This window comes from Tenrec ecaudatus, chromosome 3 (genome assembly GCF_050624435.1).
Source record: "Tenrec ecaudatus isolate mTenEca1 chromosome 3, mTenEca1.hap1, whole genome shotgun sequence".
NCBI classification, from domain to species: domain Eukaryota; kingdom Metazoa; phylum Chordata; class Mammalia; order Afrosoricida; family Tenrecidae; genus Tenrec; species Tenrec ecaudatus.
The window spans coordinates 98,209,876-98,229,348 of NC_134532.1; the positions used below are offsets into that span (position 1 = coordinate 98,209,876).

Sequence of the window (19,473 nt, forward strand, 5' to 3'; positions counted from 1 at the left end):
GGTGATGGGGCAGCTTCTGCTTTCTTGATTTTGCGGGTGTGGCAGGCATCTACATATGTGATAAAGTGATAAAATAAAAATCACAAATTGCACCGATGTCAAAGTCTCCATTTGGGCAACTGTGCAATAGTTCAAACCCCAAACTAGTGTCATTGACCTAGTGGATCCCACGTGTGTGTGTATACACACATACATAGGTGTGCATACTTATTTAAATAAAGCCCACAGTATGAGAAACAGCGACTCAATATTCAACTTAAAGCCTTGATCTGGGGCTCTAGGTACCCGCTGGGTAGCAGAAAGCAGAGGGGCAGGGGTGGTGGTGGAAGAGGAGCAAAAAACCCCACTGAGTTAATTCTGACTCATAGCCACCCTGTAGGACAGGGTTGAACTGGCCCTGTGGATTTCCAAGGCTGTAACTCTTTTTTTAAAAAATCATTTTATTGGAGGCACATACAACTCTTATCACAATCCATATATATACATCAATTGTATAAAGCACATTTGTTACCCTCATCATTCTCAAAACATCTGCTCTCCAAATACGCCCCTGGCATCAGCTCCTCATCCTACCCCCTCCCTCGTGAACCCTTGGTAATTTAGAAATGATTATTTTGTCAAATAAGTCTTTAAGGTAGTAGCGCGCCTGACTCTCCCTCCAGTCGAAAGCAGGGCGGCGGGAAAGCCTGGTAAGCTCCGCCCGCGCCGCGGGGGTGGGAGGCGCGGCCGGGGCGGGCCGGCGGGAGCGGAGCGCACAAGGTCCCCGCCTCACCCTCCGCTCGGGGCGCGCTCTCGGCGGACGCTCCGCGCGGGGCCGCCGGCTGGGGAGCGAGGGGCGCGGACGCGCTCTCTCCAGCGGCGCGCTCCGCGCCTGAGAGGAGCTTCGGAAGAACTTTCTGGGGAAAACGCGAACGTTTTGGGCCCGGGCGCGTGGGGTGGGCGCCCCCCGACTCTCTCCTGTGGGGGTAACCCCTGCCTGCTCTCCCTTTCTGAAGCTTCCTGCGGGCCTCCGGGAGCCCGGCGTCTCGCCGAGGACGTAGCAGGAGCAGTCCGGCTTTCGGGGCAGCGGGCGAGCTGTCCGCCGCTGGGCAGCCTGCGCCCGCCGAGCCGCGTCGCGCCGGGTTCGCGCCCCGGGCCGCGCGCCGGAGTCCGGGCTGCGGAGGGCGGTACCCGGGCGCCCGGGCGAGCTCAGGATGCAGGCGCTCAACATCACCCCGGAGCAGTTCGCCCGGCTGCTGCGCGACCACAACTTGACGCGGGAGCAGTTCATCGCGCTCTACGGGCTGCGGCCGCTCGTCTACACTCCGGAGCTCCCGGGGCGCGCCAAGGTGGCCTTCGTGCTCACCGGGGTGCTGATCTTTGCCCTGGCTCTCTTTGGCAATGCGCTGGTGGTGTATGTTGTGACCCGCAGCAAGGTCATGCGCACCGTCACCAACATCTTCATCTGCTCCTTGGCGCTCAGCGACCTACTCATCACTTTCTTCTGCATCCCCGTCACTTTGCTCCAGAACATCTCCGACAACTGGCTTGGGGGTAAGAGTCCAGACCAGCTCCCTTCTTAGCCCCTAGCTCCAGCTCTGTAGGGTAGGCTTGCTCCCTGGCCCATTCTGACTTCCTGGCCCTTATTTCTTTCCCAAAATAAACCGGGGGTCCCTCTTAGAACTTTTCCATAAGCGCTCTGGTCAAGCTAAAAGGTTTTTTTCCAGTGTTCCTCTTTGTACCAGGTCAGAGAAAAGATGAATGGTCCAAGGCACTGAGCTTTGGAGTCGCACCTGTCTCTGTTCATCCCTATGCCCATTTCAGTAAATGCTCACTTTATTTCTTTATTATTTCGTCATGAAAATGAAATCTCAAAGTTGAAAACGTATCCCCTCATTCTATCCCATTACCGCCCCTGCCCCCACTCCCCCCCCCCCGTTGGTTGCTTTTGTGCTTTGCAGACCCAGCCTTGTGCATACCTGTTTTTAAAAAGCAAATGTGCTGCACTCCAAAAAGAAACAGCTTCAACTACATCTTTGAGTTTTGCTTCTAAACATTGCACTATCAGAGTCCGGCAGAAAACAAGTCCCTTTTGCCTGATAAAAGAGAGGTGAAATTCTCCTCCTCCCTACAAGGAGAGCAGAAACAGCAGAGAAACTATTCTTGGTCATTGCGTTAGCAGCAGTCTGTGGAGATTGAAAGGAAACCCACAACAGGCCTTTTCCTGCCAGTCCACAGAGTTTGCTAATGTAGTTCATGATGCTACAGACCCACAGTGCCTGGTAACCCCTGCTGCTGTGCCTTCAGGGAAGAAATGCCCCCATTTTATGGGTGAGAGTGTTCTTGTGGCCAGTCCGCATTCTTGGAGAGTGGTTGGAACCCGGGCACACAAGTGAGAAGCGTGTTAACTGTTAGGCATTCAAGCCCTGTAAGTGCCTTTACTTCATTCATTCACTCATTCATTCATTCCTTTCAAGCTCTTGGAAGGCTGTTCTTTCATCCTACTGTCACCAGTCTGAAAATTTCAGTTGATGTCCTCAGTATTGCTTGCCCCCCTCTCCCCATCCATTGACGTTGAGTTTACTGTTAGTGAGTCAGGATACTGAAATCTCTGTTTCTCATGTCATCAGTAAGGCAAACTGATACTTTTAATTTTGAACAATGTTATAATGCTTTTCTCTTATTGATTATGCTTTCGGTGTCAAGCTAACAAATTTACACTAAGCTCCAGGTCCAAAGGTTTCCCCCCCCTTTATTTTACCTTTAAAGGGTTAATGGTTTTCTTTTTTACATTCTGAGCCCTCTATTCTTTCCATGGATGCCTGGGTCTACCCACCTATAGATTCTTGGGTCTATGTATTTTTTAAAAAAATTAGTATTAGAGGACATGGCATTGTTCTGAAAGAGACGTAATATTTTAAATTGGTTTATGGGTAACAGGCCTTCTTAGGCACTCTGATGAAATAACCATAGTAGGATATTTTAAAAGGAGCCCCAGGGTCACAGTAGGGTATGCGTTGGGTCACTAACACCCAGGGATTCAAACATGCTGGCCACTTTGCAGAAGAAAGATGGTGCTCCCATGAAGCTTCACTGTCTTTGAAATCCTGCTCCGTCTTAAAGGTCACTAGGAATTGGAATCCACTCAGTGTCAGAGGATGGGGAGGGCACTTTAAAGTTACATAGTGCAACGAACTCCATAAAATTAGTGGAGATAATGTGATCATTATCCATGACCTTTTTATAATTTTATTTTGAGGGAAATACACAGAAATTTCATTTCTAAATGTTTACAAAGTCAGATTTGTGGAGCATATTGGCACTACTGGATGAGTATGGCTCCACTCATCAGGGTGAATTTAGTTAAGCAAAATAGGATCTTATTCTGGGAATCCAAGTGATTTTAAAATGAAGAGGATAAAATGAAGCACTTAGGCTGCTGGAGATGAAAGACTATAGCCTTTAGTAGGGATTCTACTTCAGCATAAAGAAAACAAAACCTCACAACCAGACCTATAAGTCTCATCATGATACGCATACAAAAGATTGACGTTCTCAATGATTTCAATTTACATGGCTTCAGAATCAAAACCCATGACAGTAACAGTCAGGAGATTAAAGGTAACTTACTATAATGTGCTTCAAAAGACGTCTTCAAAGTGTTTTTTTTAAGTGTTAAAAAGTAAAGATGTCGCTCTGAAGACAGCATTACTTAGGTCACGGTATTTTCAATTGCCTCAGACACATGTGAAACTGGACAGAGAATAAGGAAGATCAAAGGAGAATTGATACACTTGAATTGTGATGTTCACGAAGAATACTGAATATAACATGGACTTCCAGAAGAATCAGGTGCCCTAATGACATAGTGGGTTGCACACGGGGCCGCTAGCGGCAAGGTCAGCCCTTTGAAACCACCAGCCTCTCCAGGAGAGGAAATGAGGCTTTCTACTCCTACAGACAGAGCTGTGCGGTCTCAGAGACCCCCAGGGCAGTGCTACTCTGCTCTGTAGGGTTGCTAGGAGTTGGAATCACCTCTGTGGCCGTGAGTTTTGGGGTTTGGGCCAGAATGAATTAATCTGTCTTGAGCCAGAAGACTCAGACTCCTTAGGATGAAAGGACTTCACCTCATGTAGTTTGCATGTGTTACAAGAGACCAGTCTGTGGAGAAGGGCATCATGCTTGGTCAAATTAAAGGGTCAGCAAAAAAATGATGAAGATCCCCGAGGATGGCACAGGGGCCGTAACAACTGGCACAAACATACCACTGTGAGTCTGGAGCAGGCCTGGACAGTGTTTCTGAGCATCCCTATAGTCAGAACTGATTGGACCAAACCTAACAAGAACAACATCCTGGGAATCAGAAACTCTGTATTATGGCTTCCTTCGCACATATGCTATACGTCAGAACTGACTTGGTGGCAGTGAGATTGGTATTTTGATTTTCATTTTCTCAATTAAACATGGATTATAAAAATCTGACCATAGAAGGGGGGGCCCATCTTGAACTTACAGCATTGGGGACTGAGTCTAGGGGAAGGCAGAGATGGTGTTTTAGAAGATGTGCGGCACTATTTGCCCCACTGAAGGAGCAGGCAACACTGCAGACATTTTCTTCTGCTCTGTTTTCCTTCTTGCCTAATTGAGGGGAGGGCATTTCACTACCCCCATCGTCCCGGGAAAGGTGTAGTATGCTGCGCATGTGTTTTTCAGGGTTTGTGTGAGGATAAGATGTACTTGTAAAAATGCTTTGACCAAAATCAGCCATGCTAGGAGATTAAGAGGATGTTTAATTCCAGGTAGTCTATGTTTACTCCGGCCCAAATCAATGAATGTATAATCATATCATAGCACCCAAATTAGAGACCCGGAGGGAGGAGAGGCCCTGGAGCTAGGGTTGGAGATAGACATAGAGAGAGAATCAACTTGCAGTTTATAGGGCAAGGCAGTCATTTCAGAACTCTTTAATAAATTTTAAAAGAGATTCAAGAGAACACAAACTGAGAGATGTGTGTTCATTCCTAATTTCTGGTTTTATAATGCTACTGAGCCCCTATGTGGAAAAGCATTCTATCATGAAAATATACAGAAAGCTCATCTGTGCCCTCCAAGGTCACAGAGAATCAACAGAAATAGCATTTGAGAGGATAGCAACCACTGGGCTGTGGCAGAACCCACGTGTCAGCAAGGTTTTGCGAAGGAGGCGGTATTTGAACGAGAACTTGAAACCTTTCCCACCAGAGAACGATGGCGTGTGTTCTAGAAATAGGAGTCAGCCCGCAGCTTAGCGGAAAGAAAAAAAGGCAGTATCTGCTATCGTGTAAGGTGTCTCAGGAATGAACATTTCACACATGGGGAATGGTGGGAGATGAGACCAGACAAGTGAGTGAATGCCACAGGGAAGGCAAAAAGATACATAAAAAGTCACACTGAACGATGAACACCCCTCACAGCCCTCTAGGAGTGTGAACCCAGAAGTGTCAGACTGCCTCTTGTTGTTGTGCCTTCGTTTTATTTCCCCTAGAATAGCTGGGAATCCAGACTTTCTTTTATAGTGTTGATACCTACTTCAAACATTTAAAATAACGAAAATGTTATTGTTAATGAGCTGAAAGAACCTCTTTGGGCCAGTCCAGAAATACTTCATGGACCTCTAGTCTGTGACTTTACAGAACTTCTCTCTCAAAGTTTCCCCACAACAATCAGGTTCCTGTGGGCGTGTAAACATATATACACATATTTGTGTGTGTGTCCACAAAAATGCATATGCATATATGTGTGCGTCTGTATGCATATATACATATGTTTTAACTCTTTGGATGCATTTATCTTCCTGGCTGGGGACCTGCATCATCTACTGATTTATAACTTGCATTTCAGCAAGCTCCTCTGGTATTAATTTGCTTATTAGAGTCTGACAAGCACCACTTCAGGGGCTAGTTCTCAGTCTGGCTGCATCTTGGCATCTCCTGAGAGGCTCATAGAAATTGCCTTTACCACCAGAGTCCAGCTTGAATTGCTCACAGATCCCACCGTGTGCTGCTGTTCTCTGCACAGAGACCACATGTTGTGGGCTTGAAATCAGTCATGGCGTCTTCTACCAGGCCGTGTTTACATCAGAGTTTTGCTGTGGTTTTAACCATTGGTTTTCTCTCATACTATGGGGCAAAGACATTGTGTTTCCTTTTGTCCAGTAATAGTGCCATGAATGATGGGCAGGCGCATCCAAAAATAACAGATGCATCCAAAAACATTTAACTGGTGTCGTAGTTACATAATTGTTTGTCAATTTGAGGATTAAGAGTGTAGGGATGGAGACCAAACTGTTAACCACATCATAGCCAATGAGGCCTCTGTGTGGGCATGACCTTCTCCTGAGGATTCTGGGAAATCTTGAATTTTTTTCCTGGAGGGGGGAGACACCTCTCTATTCACTCCCTTGGAGACTCTCTACTGACAAGGCTGACTCCCTGTGAGACATCCCTGAGGAGAGGCCACATGGACCTACCCTGACGCAGCCCTAGGTGCCAGAGAAGCGACATGGAGACTCCTGTCAGCGCTGAGATGCTTACGCCGCTACTGGATCCAAAGACGTTCTACCCACTGGCCTGTGATCGTCCTGCATTTGGTGTCACTGCATGTGTTTTGTGAGTCTGAAGAGAACGTTATAGATTGGTATCAGACAAATGGGCTAATATCGGATTTATCAGCTTGGACTGGACTGGGTTGGGATAGTTTTGTAATGTACAATTACCCTTCATATAAAACTCTCTCTTATACACATATGAGTTTCTGTAGATTTGTTTCTCTAGTCTGCCCGGACTAACACAGCTGGTTGGCTTACACGAATTGCAGTCAAACCAGAGCAATATCTTGACCCTCAACATCGAAGTGCCACCTAGCCCTGAAACATGTTGATCTGCAGCTCCTTTTCCCTGTCTGCGTTATCATCATGTTAGGAATTTATCTTTGGTCCTGTCCTTGTACGATTCCCACACTCTTCCCCAGCCGTGTTTGTCAGACTTCTTACTGTGAATTGGGTGAAGGTTTACTGAGCAGATCTGGTTTCCTCACAACAAACATACACATTTTATTGTATTTCATCAATTGCATTCGCCACAAGAAAACATCACGTATCCAACTTCCTCCCTGAGCTTCCTATTTCCGTTCTTCTGTTTTCCTTAACCTTTCTGACCTTTGTCCTACATGGTTGATTTGCTCTAGGGTGTTTTTTTGTCCCCCTTATAGACTCACCTACTGTTTAGGTGACAATTGATCCATGGGGATGAGTGCATTTTCAGACCTGTAGGGTGAGGAAGGACGAAGCCTTCGGGTTACAGGAATATTCATTTGACCAGTAAGCCCAGTCTTGTTTATGATGTTGAGTTTTGTTCCACCTTTTCCTCCAGGATCTTCTAATGTGATTCCTTTCTGAGGTGTTTATGATCTGCAGGCACCATCTCCCTCTCCTGGCCTCCAGCCCCTGGAGATTGATGCACATGTTGTTCATTCATCCAGTGGGCTAATTGCTTCCAAGAGTCTTCCATTTGCATCCCTCTTATCTCCTCTTGCAAGAAGAGAACAGTGATTGCATCTTCCTTGGCAACCGCAATCACTTGTCACCGAAGTAGGCTGTCGACCAGTATTTTTGTTATTCCAGTTGATCTAGGTGCTCCCTGAGATTATGGGTCTGGTCCTCCAGGCCCAACAATTCATCCCTTCAAAGTGTTTTGATATTTTTAAAACAATTTTGTAATGTGGCCCCCTGCATGCTCCACCACATCCATGAATATTGCTGCAATTAAGGCAGATACTCACATACAATAGCCCTTGGTAAGCCTTATGTAAACATGGGTACACCTTCACCCTCCTCCCGTACCTGTTCAGCTTGTATGGTGTGTCTGTACATTTCCTGTTCGTACATCACTATTAGAGCAGGATTGTGTTGAATGACACTATTTATCACAGTTGCCTTAACTTCTGTACTCCTCTTGCCGTCTTTCCCTGCTTCCTTTTTTCCCTCCTTTTGGCTGACCTCCTGCTTCTTGTGCATTGCTTTCCTCTTCACCCAGTTAACACCTGTCTACTTTCTAGACAGTCAATTTTCTTCCCTTCCCACCCCTGGTTACATCAAGAAGCTTTCCTTTAGTGTGAAAACCATTTCTTGACTCTTTACAACAGTGCTCTTTTATAATATTTGTCATTTTGGAATCAACTAATTTGTCAGCCTAGGATTCTCCAGGTTCATCCATTATATAAAGTGTTTAATAGATTCATCATGATTTTTTTAAGGTTGCATGGTGCCATCGTGGTTACGCATTGGGCTGCTAATGCAAGGTCAGCAGTTCAAAACCACCAGCTGTTCTGCAGAAGAAATACCTAACCTTCTACTCCTGTACAGAGTTTCAGACTTGGAAGCTCACAGGGCCAGTACTATCCTATTTTACAGTGTTGCTATGAGTCAATATAGAGAGAGACAGAGACAGGGACGTAGTGGTTATTTGTTAGGTTGCCAACCTCAAGGTAAGCAGTTTGAAAGCACCAGCCACTCCCTGGGAGAAAGATGAGGTTTTCTATTCCCATAAAGAGTAACATTCTTGGAATCCCACAGTGGTGGCCCTGCCCTGGCTTATGGGGTCACCGGGAGTCAGAATTGATTCGCTGGCAGTGAGCTATTTTATTAGTCATTTAGCTTGTCTTTTGCTGCTTGTGCATTTATTTTCACATTTGTTAGTATATTTGTGTGACGCTCTAGGACTCCGAAGTTTGTCCCTATATTTCATTGATGATTTCTATAGTTCTAGCACTTGAATTTATATCTTTGCTCCTATTTGAGTTTATTTTTGTGTGTGATACGAGATACTATTTTCTGGACAATTTGTTTCAACTTGAGTTGAGCCTCAGGGGGGCTGTTCTGCCTCTTGAGTACCAAGAGAAACTTGGCTTTTAGTTTAGCAACATGATGAGAGTGGGGTTGTGTTGGGCCTGGGAAGGCCTATCTCCTTCTCAGCTTTATGCTCTGGTCTTTTATATGAGACTCTTATGGGGAACCTTCCCAATGCTATCAGGGGGCCACGGAGTTTAAGTATTTTTAAAACAGTTTTATTAGGACATAATCCACATATAATTCAATAGTTTAATGATATCAAGAAGAGTTGGACAATCATTACCACAACCAATTTTAGGAGATTTTCTTCTTTCTGTACTTCTTGTTAGGAGCTCCCCCATCTACCCACCTCCCCTGCCAGATCCCATAAGACACCACTAATCCACCACTACCGTCCCCGGGGGTTCTCCCAGCCTGGATTTCATGTACCAAAAACATACCAAAATTATCCAAAGAAACAAACAAAAACTAATAACAATAACAAAATAAAAACAGAAAAACTTCAATTGAAAAGAAAGCAGGAAATATGGCACGAGAACAACTTTAAAATGGGCCAAAAGAGAGAACAAATGATAAGGCTTTAAACTTACACTAATTACATCTGCCATAATCCACTTGCCAATGCACTCTGAGTGATAGCAGACTATTCATATCAGTGGGGTGTGTTCAGAGGAATTGAGAGGGAAGCTTAATCAAAGTGTATTTCACCTTCACTTTTTAATAAAAACCAATACAATATTTAAATGGGTCAAAAGGCAGATCAAATGAGATGTTACGTTTTAACCTAACTACATCTACTATAATTATCCCTACAATATTCTTTGTCTGATAACAAGCCTGTTCCCCTCCCTCGACTGTGGTCAGAGCGTATTCCCCAGAGGCTGACTCTATGTGTGGAGCCTGCACATGGATTTTGGGTTTTCCCTGTCATCTATAGTCTTCTGCAAACCAGGTAGTCAAAATTTAAGCTGTGGTACCATTCTCTCCTTTGGATTTGAATCATATTATTTACAATCCTTGGATCACAGGGACTGGCGGGCTTCTTCCATGTCGGTTTAGTTGATGCCTCACTTAGATGGCTGCTTGTTTGAAGAGAAGGCTTTAAGACACTATTCTTTCTGACAGCTGAAGTCCATCTACTTTCTCCACCATGCTTTGCTTTAGCACCCGTATCTTCAGTGATCTTTTAATGAGAATGAATGTAAAGCAGGGCCAGGTCATAAGAATGAGTTGTTCTTAGGTTGGGACTAGAATTAAGTGTGAGCCCAAGATCCATTCATGTATCTATGGTTTATATATGTCTCTGGTTCACCTTAGAGACATCATTATCATTTTATGTGGAGGAGCATTATCAATTATTTCCCTGAGGCATAAGGTAATTATTGACAGTGTCATTAATTTAGCCAATGGTATAGAATTTAAAGTCCCGTTGAGAAAAAGAGACTGTATAAGTACAAAGATGGCCGTGAACTACAATACATAAACGATTGACTCGGACAGTTTAAGAGTTTCATTAAGTACTTTTATCTGCAGGCTATTCCTCTTCATCTTGTCCCTTTCTTCCTCTCCCTTTGCATTTCTTTTTTTTCACATTCTGGCTAATGTGTAAGTGCTCCTCTGAATTTACTGACCAAACCCATTTTATTTCCTTTAATTAAATTCAGAATTAGATTTACACTGTTAACCAATGCTGCAAAACACTGCTCTTCTCTTGGATTTCGTCAACACCTGTTTTCTCTCTTTCTGCCTCTCTGACCACGTGGTTTGCCTTTTGGTAGGCTTTCCACTTCCTTGCACTTCTTGAGTGAATAGTCCACTAAAGACAAGTGAGTTATAATCCATCAATATGGCCCTTCTAGCTGCAATTCCTTATGTGATGAATTCTCTGGACTCCATGCTGTGGCCATCGTACCATTTTGGAGGGCTTTCTCCGCTATACTGATGGCCAGGATTAAAACCAAGACAGAACACTCACTGTCATTGAGCCCATTCAGACTCGCGGTGACCCTACAGGACAGGATAGAACTGCCCCTGCGAGTTTCTGAGGCTGTAACTCTTTATTTTCCTCGGAGGAACTGCTGGTTGTTTTGAACTGTTGACCCCGTGGTTAGCAGCCCAATTCTTAACAACCATGTCCTCTTTCCTATTGCTGTCTGTACAGTCACAGCCCATGGAGAGATGGTTGCCCAATGGCGCACACAATTCTGGGGCACTCTTATTTTCCTGTTGTAGAAAGTTGAAAGAAATTTTTAACATCAGTGGATGTGTTAGGCCGAGTTGACTAAAGAAAAAAATCTAGTGAAATATATATGTTAAAGGAGAGCTTTACATCAAGAAGTAATTATATATCAAGCAAACATCTCAGCCTAGTCCAGATCAAATCCATAAGTGTGAGACTAGTCCATAAGTTTGATACTAACTAGTCCATAAGTCCCTCCTCAGACTCACGTGGCCACATGCAATGATGCAGAATGCTTGAACATCACAGGCCGGTGGGTGCAAACTCATGTGGATTCAGTGGCGGTGGCCACATCACAGGGCTCACAGCCACCAGGGTCTGCCAAAAGGAGGGTTAAGTCAGAGAGAGGGGGGCAAGTTCCCGAGACCCTCCCTACGAGAAGTCCATACCCACAAGGAGTCACCATGAAGCTCTGACCTGATTGACAGGCTAGACTCCTCCCCCACACTTTTATGTAGCTTCAAGGTGACATGCAATTATGTAACTACCACAGTGGACAAATTAACTAAAAGCAATTCCTTAAGAAGTATTATAAAAATATTTCAAGTACTGGCAGTGCCCCTGGGAGAAGTGCATATCTGTACACAATTATTGTATTTGAAGACTATTCACTCAGGAAAGAACATGTAGAAAAGTTATTTTCTCAGTGGCAGCTATGAAAATTCCTGTCTGCGCAGTGCTACTCGGTCTTGAGAATCACCTGGGGGTTTTAAAAACCCTGATATCTGGCTCCTATCTCTTATTTATGTTGTAATTGCTCTGAGGATGATAACTTGGAATCAGCCTTTTGGAAAGTACCTCAAATTAGAAAAGTGTATCATTTGCAGCCAAGGCCGACAGCCTCTGTTATCACAGCCACGGTATCCCGATCACAGCAAAACTTGGGCTGTGATAAAAGGTGAAGGAAAGAAGGCATGTAAGGTGCTTACGTAACGTAGGACCTGCCACAAGGAGCACCTCAAAGTAGCCATTCTAGCAAACAAAATAGCCACAGAAGCCAGACGGCTTCCCCAGGGCAAAGGTAGGTTACCTGTATTGGAACCCGAAGAGACCCCTAAGGAATCGTATCCATTGTCTATGGCATCAGTGCCTCTTCCCTGAAGTCCTTCCCCTTTTTGGAATCGTTCACGATGGACTAGGAAAGGAATGGAAAAAATGACGAGATGGCTGGAATATAAGGCGTGTACAGAAAGATGAGAAGAACCGTTCTCGTGGCCTGGAGAATAGCTCTCCAGCCGTACCCTTACACGCGTTTTAAGTCAGTGTTCTTCAGAACCATGGTGGCTGATGTATGTGGGAGACAGCGGCAAGCTTCATCAGAAAGGTTGTTTTCTCTTTCTTTCTCTCTCTTTCTTTCTGAGGCCGTCAGCTCGCGTACAAGCGTGTATAGCATCAGTAACCAAATGAAACAGCTCTACTCGGTCCTCTGGGGCCACCATGAGTCAGAGTCAACGCAATGGCAGTGAGCTTGAGGGTTATTTTTCCTCTCCAAAGATCCGTGTGAAAACAGAGCCTTGATAGAAAGAAGGAAGGAGGTGGGAGGGGGTGATAGAAAAAGAAGAAAGAGGAGAATCCTTTACTGCCTGCAGCCTGAGTAATTTAGGTGAGCTTTTAGAGACTAGAAACTGATAAATGTCGAAACAGGTTTCTAAGAGAAGTTCTTGAACTTTTGAAAACAGGTGTTTTGGACACATAGTTTACAAATCATCGAATTTAATAGTTCGATCATGTTATACGAGTTGTCAATCATCCTGTTTCCAAGAGGAGCTCAGCTTGTCCAGCTTCTCCACTCCTTGGTGCTTGTCCCTCTGGCAAGGAAGGTTTCAAGCTATGGACAAAATTCAGACAAGAGTCAGAGAAAAGGTTTGAACAGAAAAAGTTAGTTTATAGCAGGGAAATACATTGGAAAAGAAGTCCACAGGGCCCTCGGCTAGTCTAAAAGGCCTGGAAAAACATAGACTGGACCTTATATTGGCGAATGGTGGACCTCCCACCAAAGGATGGCTCTCTGGAGGGTCTTCTGCTGTGGACTGGTCCTCTGTGGTGTCCCCTCTCCTTCCAGGTATGCATCTGCTGGCACTCTGTCAACCCAGCCCACTGGCTCCATGCTGTGCTCGTGTCTCAGGGCCTTGTGGGCGTGGTGTGAGTTTCCCAGTTTTCTTCCCCTAGCTGTGTCATTGTCTCCAATAACCTGGTCTCTTCTTGTGATCAGAAATGTCTTCTATTCTGCCCTCAGCTTCCTCTGAGCTGCAGAGGTGGGGGATGAAGTCTGTCTCCCTCTTTCGTGTGCAAGACTCCTGCTTGCTCCCTTCCGCTTCTCATGTCTTCTCCCTTTCCACTTCGGACTAGCGAACAATCCATTTGAGAACATTTCTTCTTTCTTGTACTCATTGCTACTAGCTCCCTACTTCCCCTCATCCTGCTCTGCCATGTCCCTGAGAAACTCTTACTTATCCTAGATTTCATATGCAGAAAAGCATGTAAAACAAAAAACCTACGAACTAACAAGGGCAAAATAAAACACAGAAAAAACCTCAATCAAAAATAAGGCAGAAAAAATTAAAATTAGAACACATTTTAAAATGGGTCAAAAGGGAGATCAAATGATAAGGTGTTAACTTTTAACCTAACTGTGCCTGCAGTAATTCACTTTCCAATAAGCTGTCTGATAGCAAGGCCATTTACATGCCGAGTCTATGGTCAGAGGGGATTCGCCAGGGTCTCAATCCACATGGGGACCTTGAAAATGGATGTTTGGGCTTTCACTGTCTTCCATAGCCTTCTGAAAATCAGGTGGACAGCATTTAAATTCTAATACTGTTCCCTTCTCCTCCAGTCATAGATTTAATTATTTATAATCCTCGGATCACACAGGCTGTTGTGCTTCTTCCATGTGGACTTAGGTGACACCTCACTTAGATGGTGGCTTTAAGACCATCTAAATCAGCGGTTCTCACTCTGTGGGTCGTGACCTCTTTGGGGGTCAAATGACCCTTTCACTGGGGTCATTTGGTTCATAACAGTAGCAAAGTTACAGTTATGAAGTAGCAACAAAAATAATTTTATGGTTGGGGGGGTCACCACAACATGAGGAACTGTATTAAAGGGTCGCAGCATCAGGAAGGTTGAGAACCACTGAAAACCTTTAAGACCCCAGACACTATTCTTTCTCATAGCTGGGCAGCATCTGATTTTTTCACCGTACTTTGCTATAGAATCCATATCTTCAGTAATCTCTTCATGAGGGTGTGCATTGAGGAGGGCTATGTCATGAGAACTAATTGTTCTGAGATTACGGCTTTGATTAATTGGGAGCTCAAAATTCTAAAAGTTATTGAACTTCCATTTGATGAAAAAAGAATTATTTCTGCCACTTCAGAACCTGGAGCTTAGCCTGGAACTATCAATTCTATTTTATATTTTGATTAGCAATTAGAAAAGGTTAGTTATCTTTACAGCCATGTCTGTTTTCCTTTTTTGTGACATTTCAGAGAAATAAACAGTAGAATTCCTGGAGAAGCTTAAGAGGCGTGAAAAGTATGTAAAATCAGCAACATGTGGACTTCTTTTTTATCTTTTAAGAGGAAGGATGAAAGCTCTCCAGAAAGAATGGTCTCTTAAAAGTAAATAAGTATTTAAAAAATGTAAAAATAAGTCAGAGAGAACTCACAGAAGCAGCGGTTTGCAAGTAAAATCAGAAATTGTGCCAGGCGAAAGCCTCTGGGTGATTTTCTCTATAATCAGTTATGTGCACAAGCTATCCTGTGGGTCTGCCGGTCAAGGAAACCTCTGAAATTAGAAGGTCTCATGGTGGTAAGGACAGCAACTGGATTTATCTAAAATATTCTTACTACTAAGGCCAACAGCAGTTTCCAATGAAAGTAAAGCCAAGGAAGTATATTTAGCAATCCTTCCAATTAAAATGTGAAAATCTGGTTTATTGTACACTTAAGAGGCAGGACAAGAATCCCCTTTTACATGAGATTTTCTAAAATATACCTTTTTATGCTCTTTGACCAATAGTAGAGAAACCCAACCTAAGCTAATTCAAGAAAATTTTTAAATAGGTGTAATCTTCTGCCTTTTATAAATGGTCAGTTTAGGGTCATGGCTGCCTTTAGGCACAGTTAAGTCTTAATTCTCCAACGGTGACTCCAGGGCTACGTTCATTGTCCTGCCCGAGCCCCAGCCTTCCTTCTCTCTGCATTGCGCTTTTATTTTGGACTTGTGTGTGAGTCAGCATGCACTCTTTGCTAGTAGGTACAGTTTGTCAACAAGTGTGGAAATAAGTATATAGATAGATAGATAAATGAATAAAAGTGTGAAAAATGACCCTAGGAGCCAACGATTCACATTGTCTTTACCAAAAATAAACCCCTGGTAGCAAAAATAAAATAATTTTAAAAACATAAAAAAACAGACTTTCTCTCCTAATTCATGGTGACTCAGCGGCAGACAAATTCTGGGAGTTCTGGGAGGCCTTGTTCATTTACCTGTGGAGCCAACAATTGTGGTCCGAGCTTTGAAATGCTCAGTCCTGTGTCCATGAAGTTCAGTGGGTGGGTGGGAAGAGGGGAGGCCATTCTCACTTTGAATGACTTGGGCAGAGTAGAAGTCCCATGGGAGACTTAACCATAGAATCCCAGTGATCTTGCACAGTTCCACATAACCCATGAAGAGAAGGCTTGCCCGCTGCCTGCCACTGTCTTGATAGGGTACCTTCTGCCAGTGCAAGTCTGTCACAACCTCACTGCTATGGATCCATTTCAACGCCTAGTGAGTTATCCTATAGGACAGAATAGAACTCCCTCTGATGGTTTCCAAGACTGTAACTGTTGAGAGTGGACAGCCTCGTCTGTCTCCCTTGGAGTGGCTGGTCGATTCAAACTGCTGACCTTGTAGTTAATAGCCCAATGTGTAGCTCCCTGGTTCAGCAGAACACAGACTGCCCACTTCCATCTCGTCACCCACTTCACCTGCCTACTGAGTCACGGTGCAATGGTAGGGTGTGGAGAAAGTCTAAAAGGGTTTGGGTCCTCTACAGCAGGGTAGTTCATCGCTGCTGTCGGCAGTCTCCTGGCCCTCTATGGCTGGTGTGTTCCTGTTCCACTGGAGGCACAGTGGTGCTGTGTCCTGCCAGCCAATGCTCTGCGGTGTTGGTGAACACTCAGCGGGCTGCCAGGTAGTTTCCCAGAAGGGAGGCAGGAAGGACAAACAGATCAGTGTAATAGAGATGGCCATATACACCTACTAGTCGGGCTCCTTAAACATATGCTCTCTGCTTTGTGATTTCCCGATTTTTTTCTTTTAGGGATAAACCTGGATGAGTTTTTATTTACTTATTCACAGACCAAGTAGAACCAGAGTTCTTAATAATCTTGTGACCCACCCTTGGTCTGGATACTGGTGTCGACATCTCTCTCTCTGTCGCTCCCACCACCACCGCATTTCTGTGTTCCTCGGAGTGCCGACTTCCTTCCACTTTGCTGCTTCCCTCTAGCACCACAGGGAAGGAGCTAGACCATCTCAGCACTCAGGGACTGTATTCAGTCAGTTCTCCTCAAGCCGTGCCTGTAACCAGATTCAGCGCTGAAGCAGTGCTTCTTGATGCCGTCCTTTCTTAAAAGGTAAGGGTTCCTCCATAAACTCCTATACAGGGTTGGGTTTTGGTATTAACCAGAGCATCTGCTGGCACTGTGCACCAAGTGCTGGGCTGCTAATGGCAAAGTCAGAGTGGTTCAGTCCCACCGGCTGCTCCTTGGGAGAAAGATGGGGATGAGGGGGGATAGTAAGGCATTCAACACCTTCAAATAATCCACCAAAGGCAGTGTTTATCCAAAGACCAAGTTCAGACCAGCTAGGCAAGCAGGAAGTGTGAACACAGAGACACAGGGAAAGAGTAGAGTAAATGATATTCAGTTGTGAGAATTGTAATGAGGGATGAAACAAAATATGTGTGAATTGTTGAATGCAAAATGGAAGGCCTGCTCTGTAAGTCCTTGACAAATTCACAATAAAACATTAAAAACAAATTTCAAAACAAAGAAAGGAATTATAGTTTCAGAGACCATCGACGCGGCAGTGCTACGCCACTCCATAGGGTGGTGGTGAGTCACAGTGGACTGCACGTCAGTGGGTATTAACTAGATTATAAATCACACATGGGAGCCTTGGAGGTGTCGTGCTTACTCATTGGGCTGCTAACCCCAAGGTCAGCAGTTTGAAACCACCAGCCACTCTTCGGGAGAAAGAAGCGGATTTCTACTCCCATAGAGAGTTACAGTGTCAGAAACACCCAGGGGCCTTTCGAAAACTGCCTTATCGGATGGCTGTGAGTCAGAATTGACTGGAAGGCAGTGAGTTGGGCAGTGAGACGTTACATTTCCTTGCCTTGCTAGGAAGGCAGGCCAGGCACGGAAGTTAGAAAGCAACAGTGAGACTGCCCCCAGTGCTCCGTGCGGCAGCAGACACCATCAGAGCACAGATCTTTTCTTACATTTGTATTTTAACAAGAACATCAGTGTCTGTCTGTCCAGGTGTTAGGATTTCCCATTGGTGTCCACTATGAAGCCTACAATGTGTGAGGATTTCCTCTATAAACCCCAGTCCAAACACGTTCCAGTGTGTGTAGAGAAAAACAGTCACCTTAAACATAAGAACTTTTTCCTTGTCAAAAGGAGAGGCATTTGACCCCAGCAAGTGCTATCGTTTGACAAATAGAGTGCTTAGGTAACCTGTTATGTGCGACAGTGTCCTCATCTGTAAAATTAGCAAACCATGTGCCCATCTTTTCGGATCTTGTGAAATCAGAGGACCCAGGAGGGAAGAACCTAAAGCTTTGTGTTTCCATGGTGAAAGCATGCTATGACTGCTGTTGGTAGCTGCCCTACCATTCTTGAAAACAGTAGATCCCCTTGTGTGTAGAATAGGCTTGTAAGGATGGTAGAGAGTTAAAAAGACACTGTAGTTGCAGTATTGTATTGTCTGAAATGCATAACATGAGTATTAATATGAAACAACTGTAAATAACCTATCCATTTATACCTTACTGTGTTCATAAGCTATTGAACGAGTACCATGAAAATAATTATCTCCTGGTCTTTCAAATTAATCATTGCTTCTCAGAAAGCAGAAAAAGTGCTGATGTCTTTTATTTCATGTAAATAATCAATCTGTTCATCCCAAGGGGCTGAATTTGTAATTCCTCACGAGTTCATGTATCTTTCTCGGCCACCTCAGGCTCCAGGTACAATGCCACTGCCCCTGACATTAATGCAAAACTATCCCGCTGACTCTTACCCTTGCCTCTCCCCGAACCACTTCGTACCAAACTTCCTATGCTGCCCCGACGAACTCCCCTCCCTTGATCATGAGCAAATGCTACCAGCTATCCAGAGACGTTCTTGTCCAATTCTAGCCCCGCCCCATTGGTGTCCATGGCCTATAGCACTGTCCAAGGACACCTCAGACTGGCCACCAGGGTCAGGGCCACTGTGAAACCACGGTGTCAGCCTATACCCTCTGTCCCCTGACTTTCCTGCTGCTGGCTGCAGTCGGGCAAAGCCTGGGCCGAACAGTCTTGCTCTGACCGTGCAATGAAAACTATGCTCTTAATATAGAACTCATTATATATCAACCAACATTCCCTGCCCCCTGCTGCCAACCAGACTTGGTGCTGTCAAGTCGATTCTAATTGTACCTCAAATCAGCCATCCCACATGTTACAGGGGAGAACTGCCCCATATGTTTGGGTGGGGTTAATCTGCAGAAGCAGATCCCTAACCTTTCTGGTTAGTAGTTAAGATCACTGTTTGTACCACCCTGAGACCTCTCACCAGGTACAGTATTGCCCCCATTTTACAGAGGGGAGTCTGAAAGCACAAAGAGAAGGTGGTGGTGCATCATTTACATATTGTGCATAAGAAACTACTCGAAACTTGGTGGGATCATAGCAGGGCGTTGTTGTGTTTGTCTCTCTTGAGAAACCTGGTTTGACTAGGTCACGGCACCATGTGGGTTCTAAGAAATCACGTGCAGATCTCAGCCACTCATCTGGGAGGCTGGGGAGGATCATCTGCAATCACGTGAAGCGCATGGCCAGCCCGGACCCAGACTGGGGACGTTGCTCCCTCCTCCAGATGTATGAAATGGAAGAGTCAATGAAAAAGCCTTGCATGCTGGGAGGATTTGTAACTCTCCCTGCCCCTAACAGCCGCTCCCAATATCAGCTGAGGCACCTCATTTTACCACAAAAACTGCAAAAAAGAAAAAAAGTGCTGGAAAACTCGGCTTATTCCGGAGTAGATACAGTCCATTGCGCCAGCTCCGTTACTTAATGGGAATGGAGAGAGTCCGCCTAAAGCGTCAG

General features: G+C 44.8%; 1 protein-coding gene across 1 annotated transcript in view; it reads left to right on the forward strand.

The window, feature by feature from the left end:
• The first annotated feature begins 1,193 nt into the window (after positions 1-1,193).
• The window catches only part of QRFPR (pyroglutamylated RFamide peptide receptor), an 82,342-nt gene continuing 64,062 nt past the window's right edge, over positions 1,194-19,473 (forward strand). The window contains exon 1 of the mRNA XM_075544831.1: positions 1,194-1,533. Coding sequence (XP_075400946.1) covers positions 1,194-1,533 — 340 coding nt within the window. The remainder of the gene's footprint in view (positions 1,534-19,473) is intronic.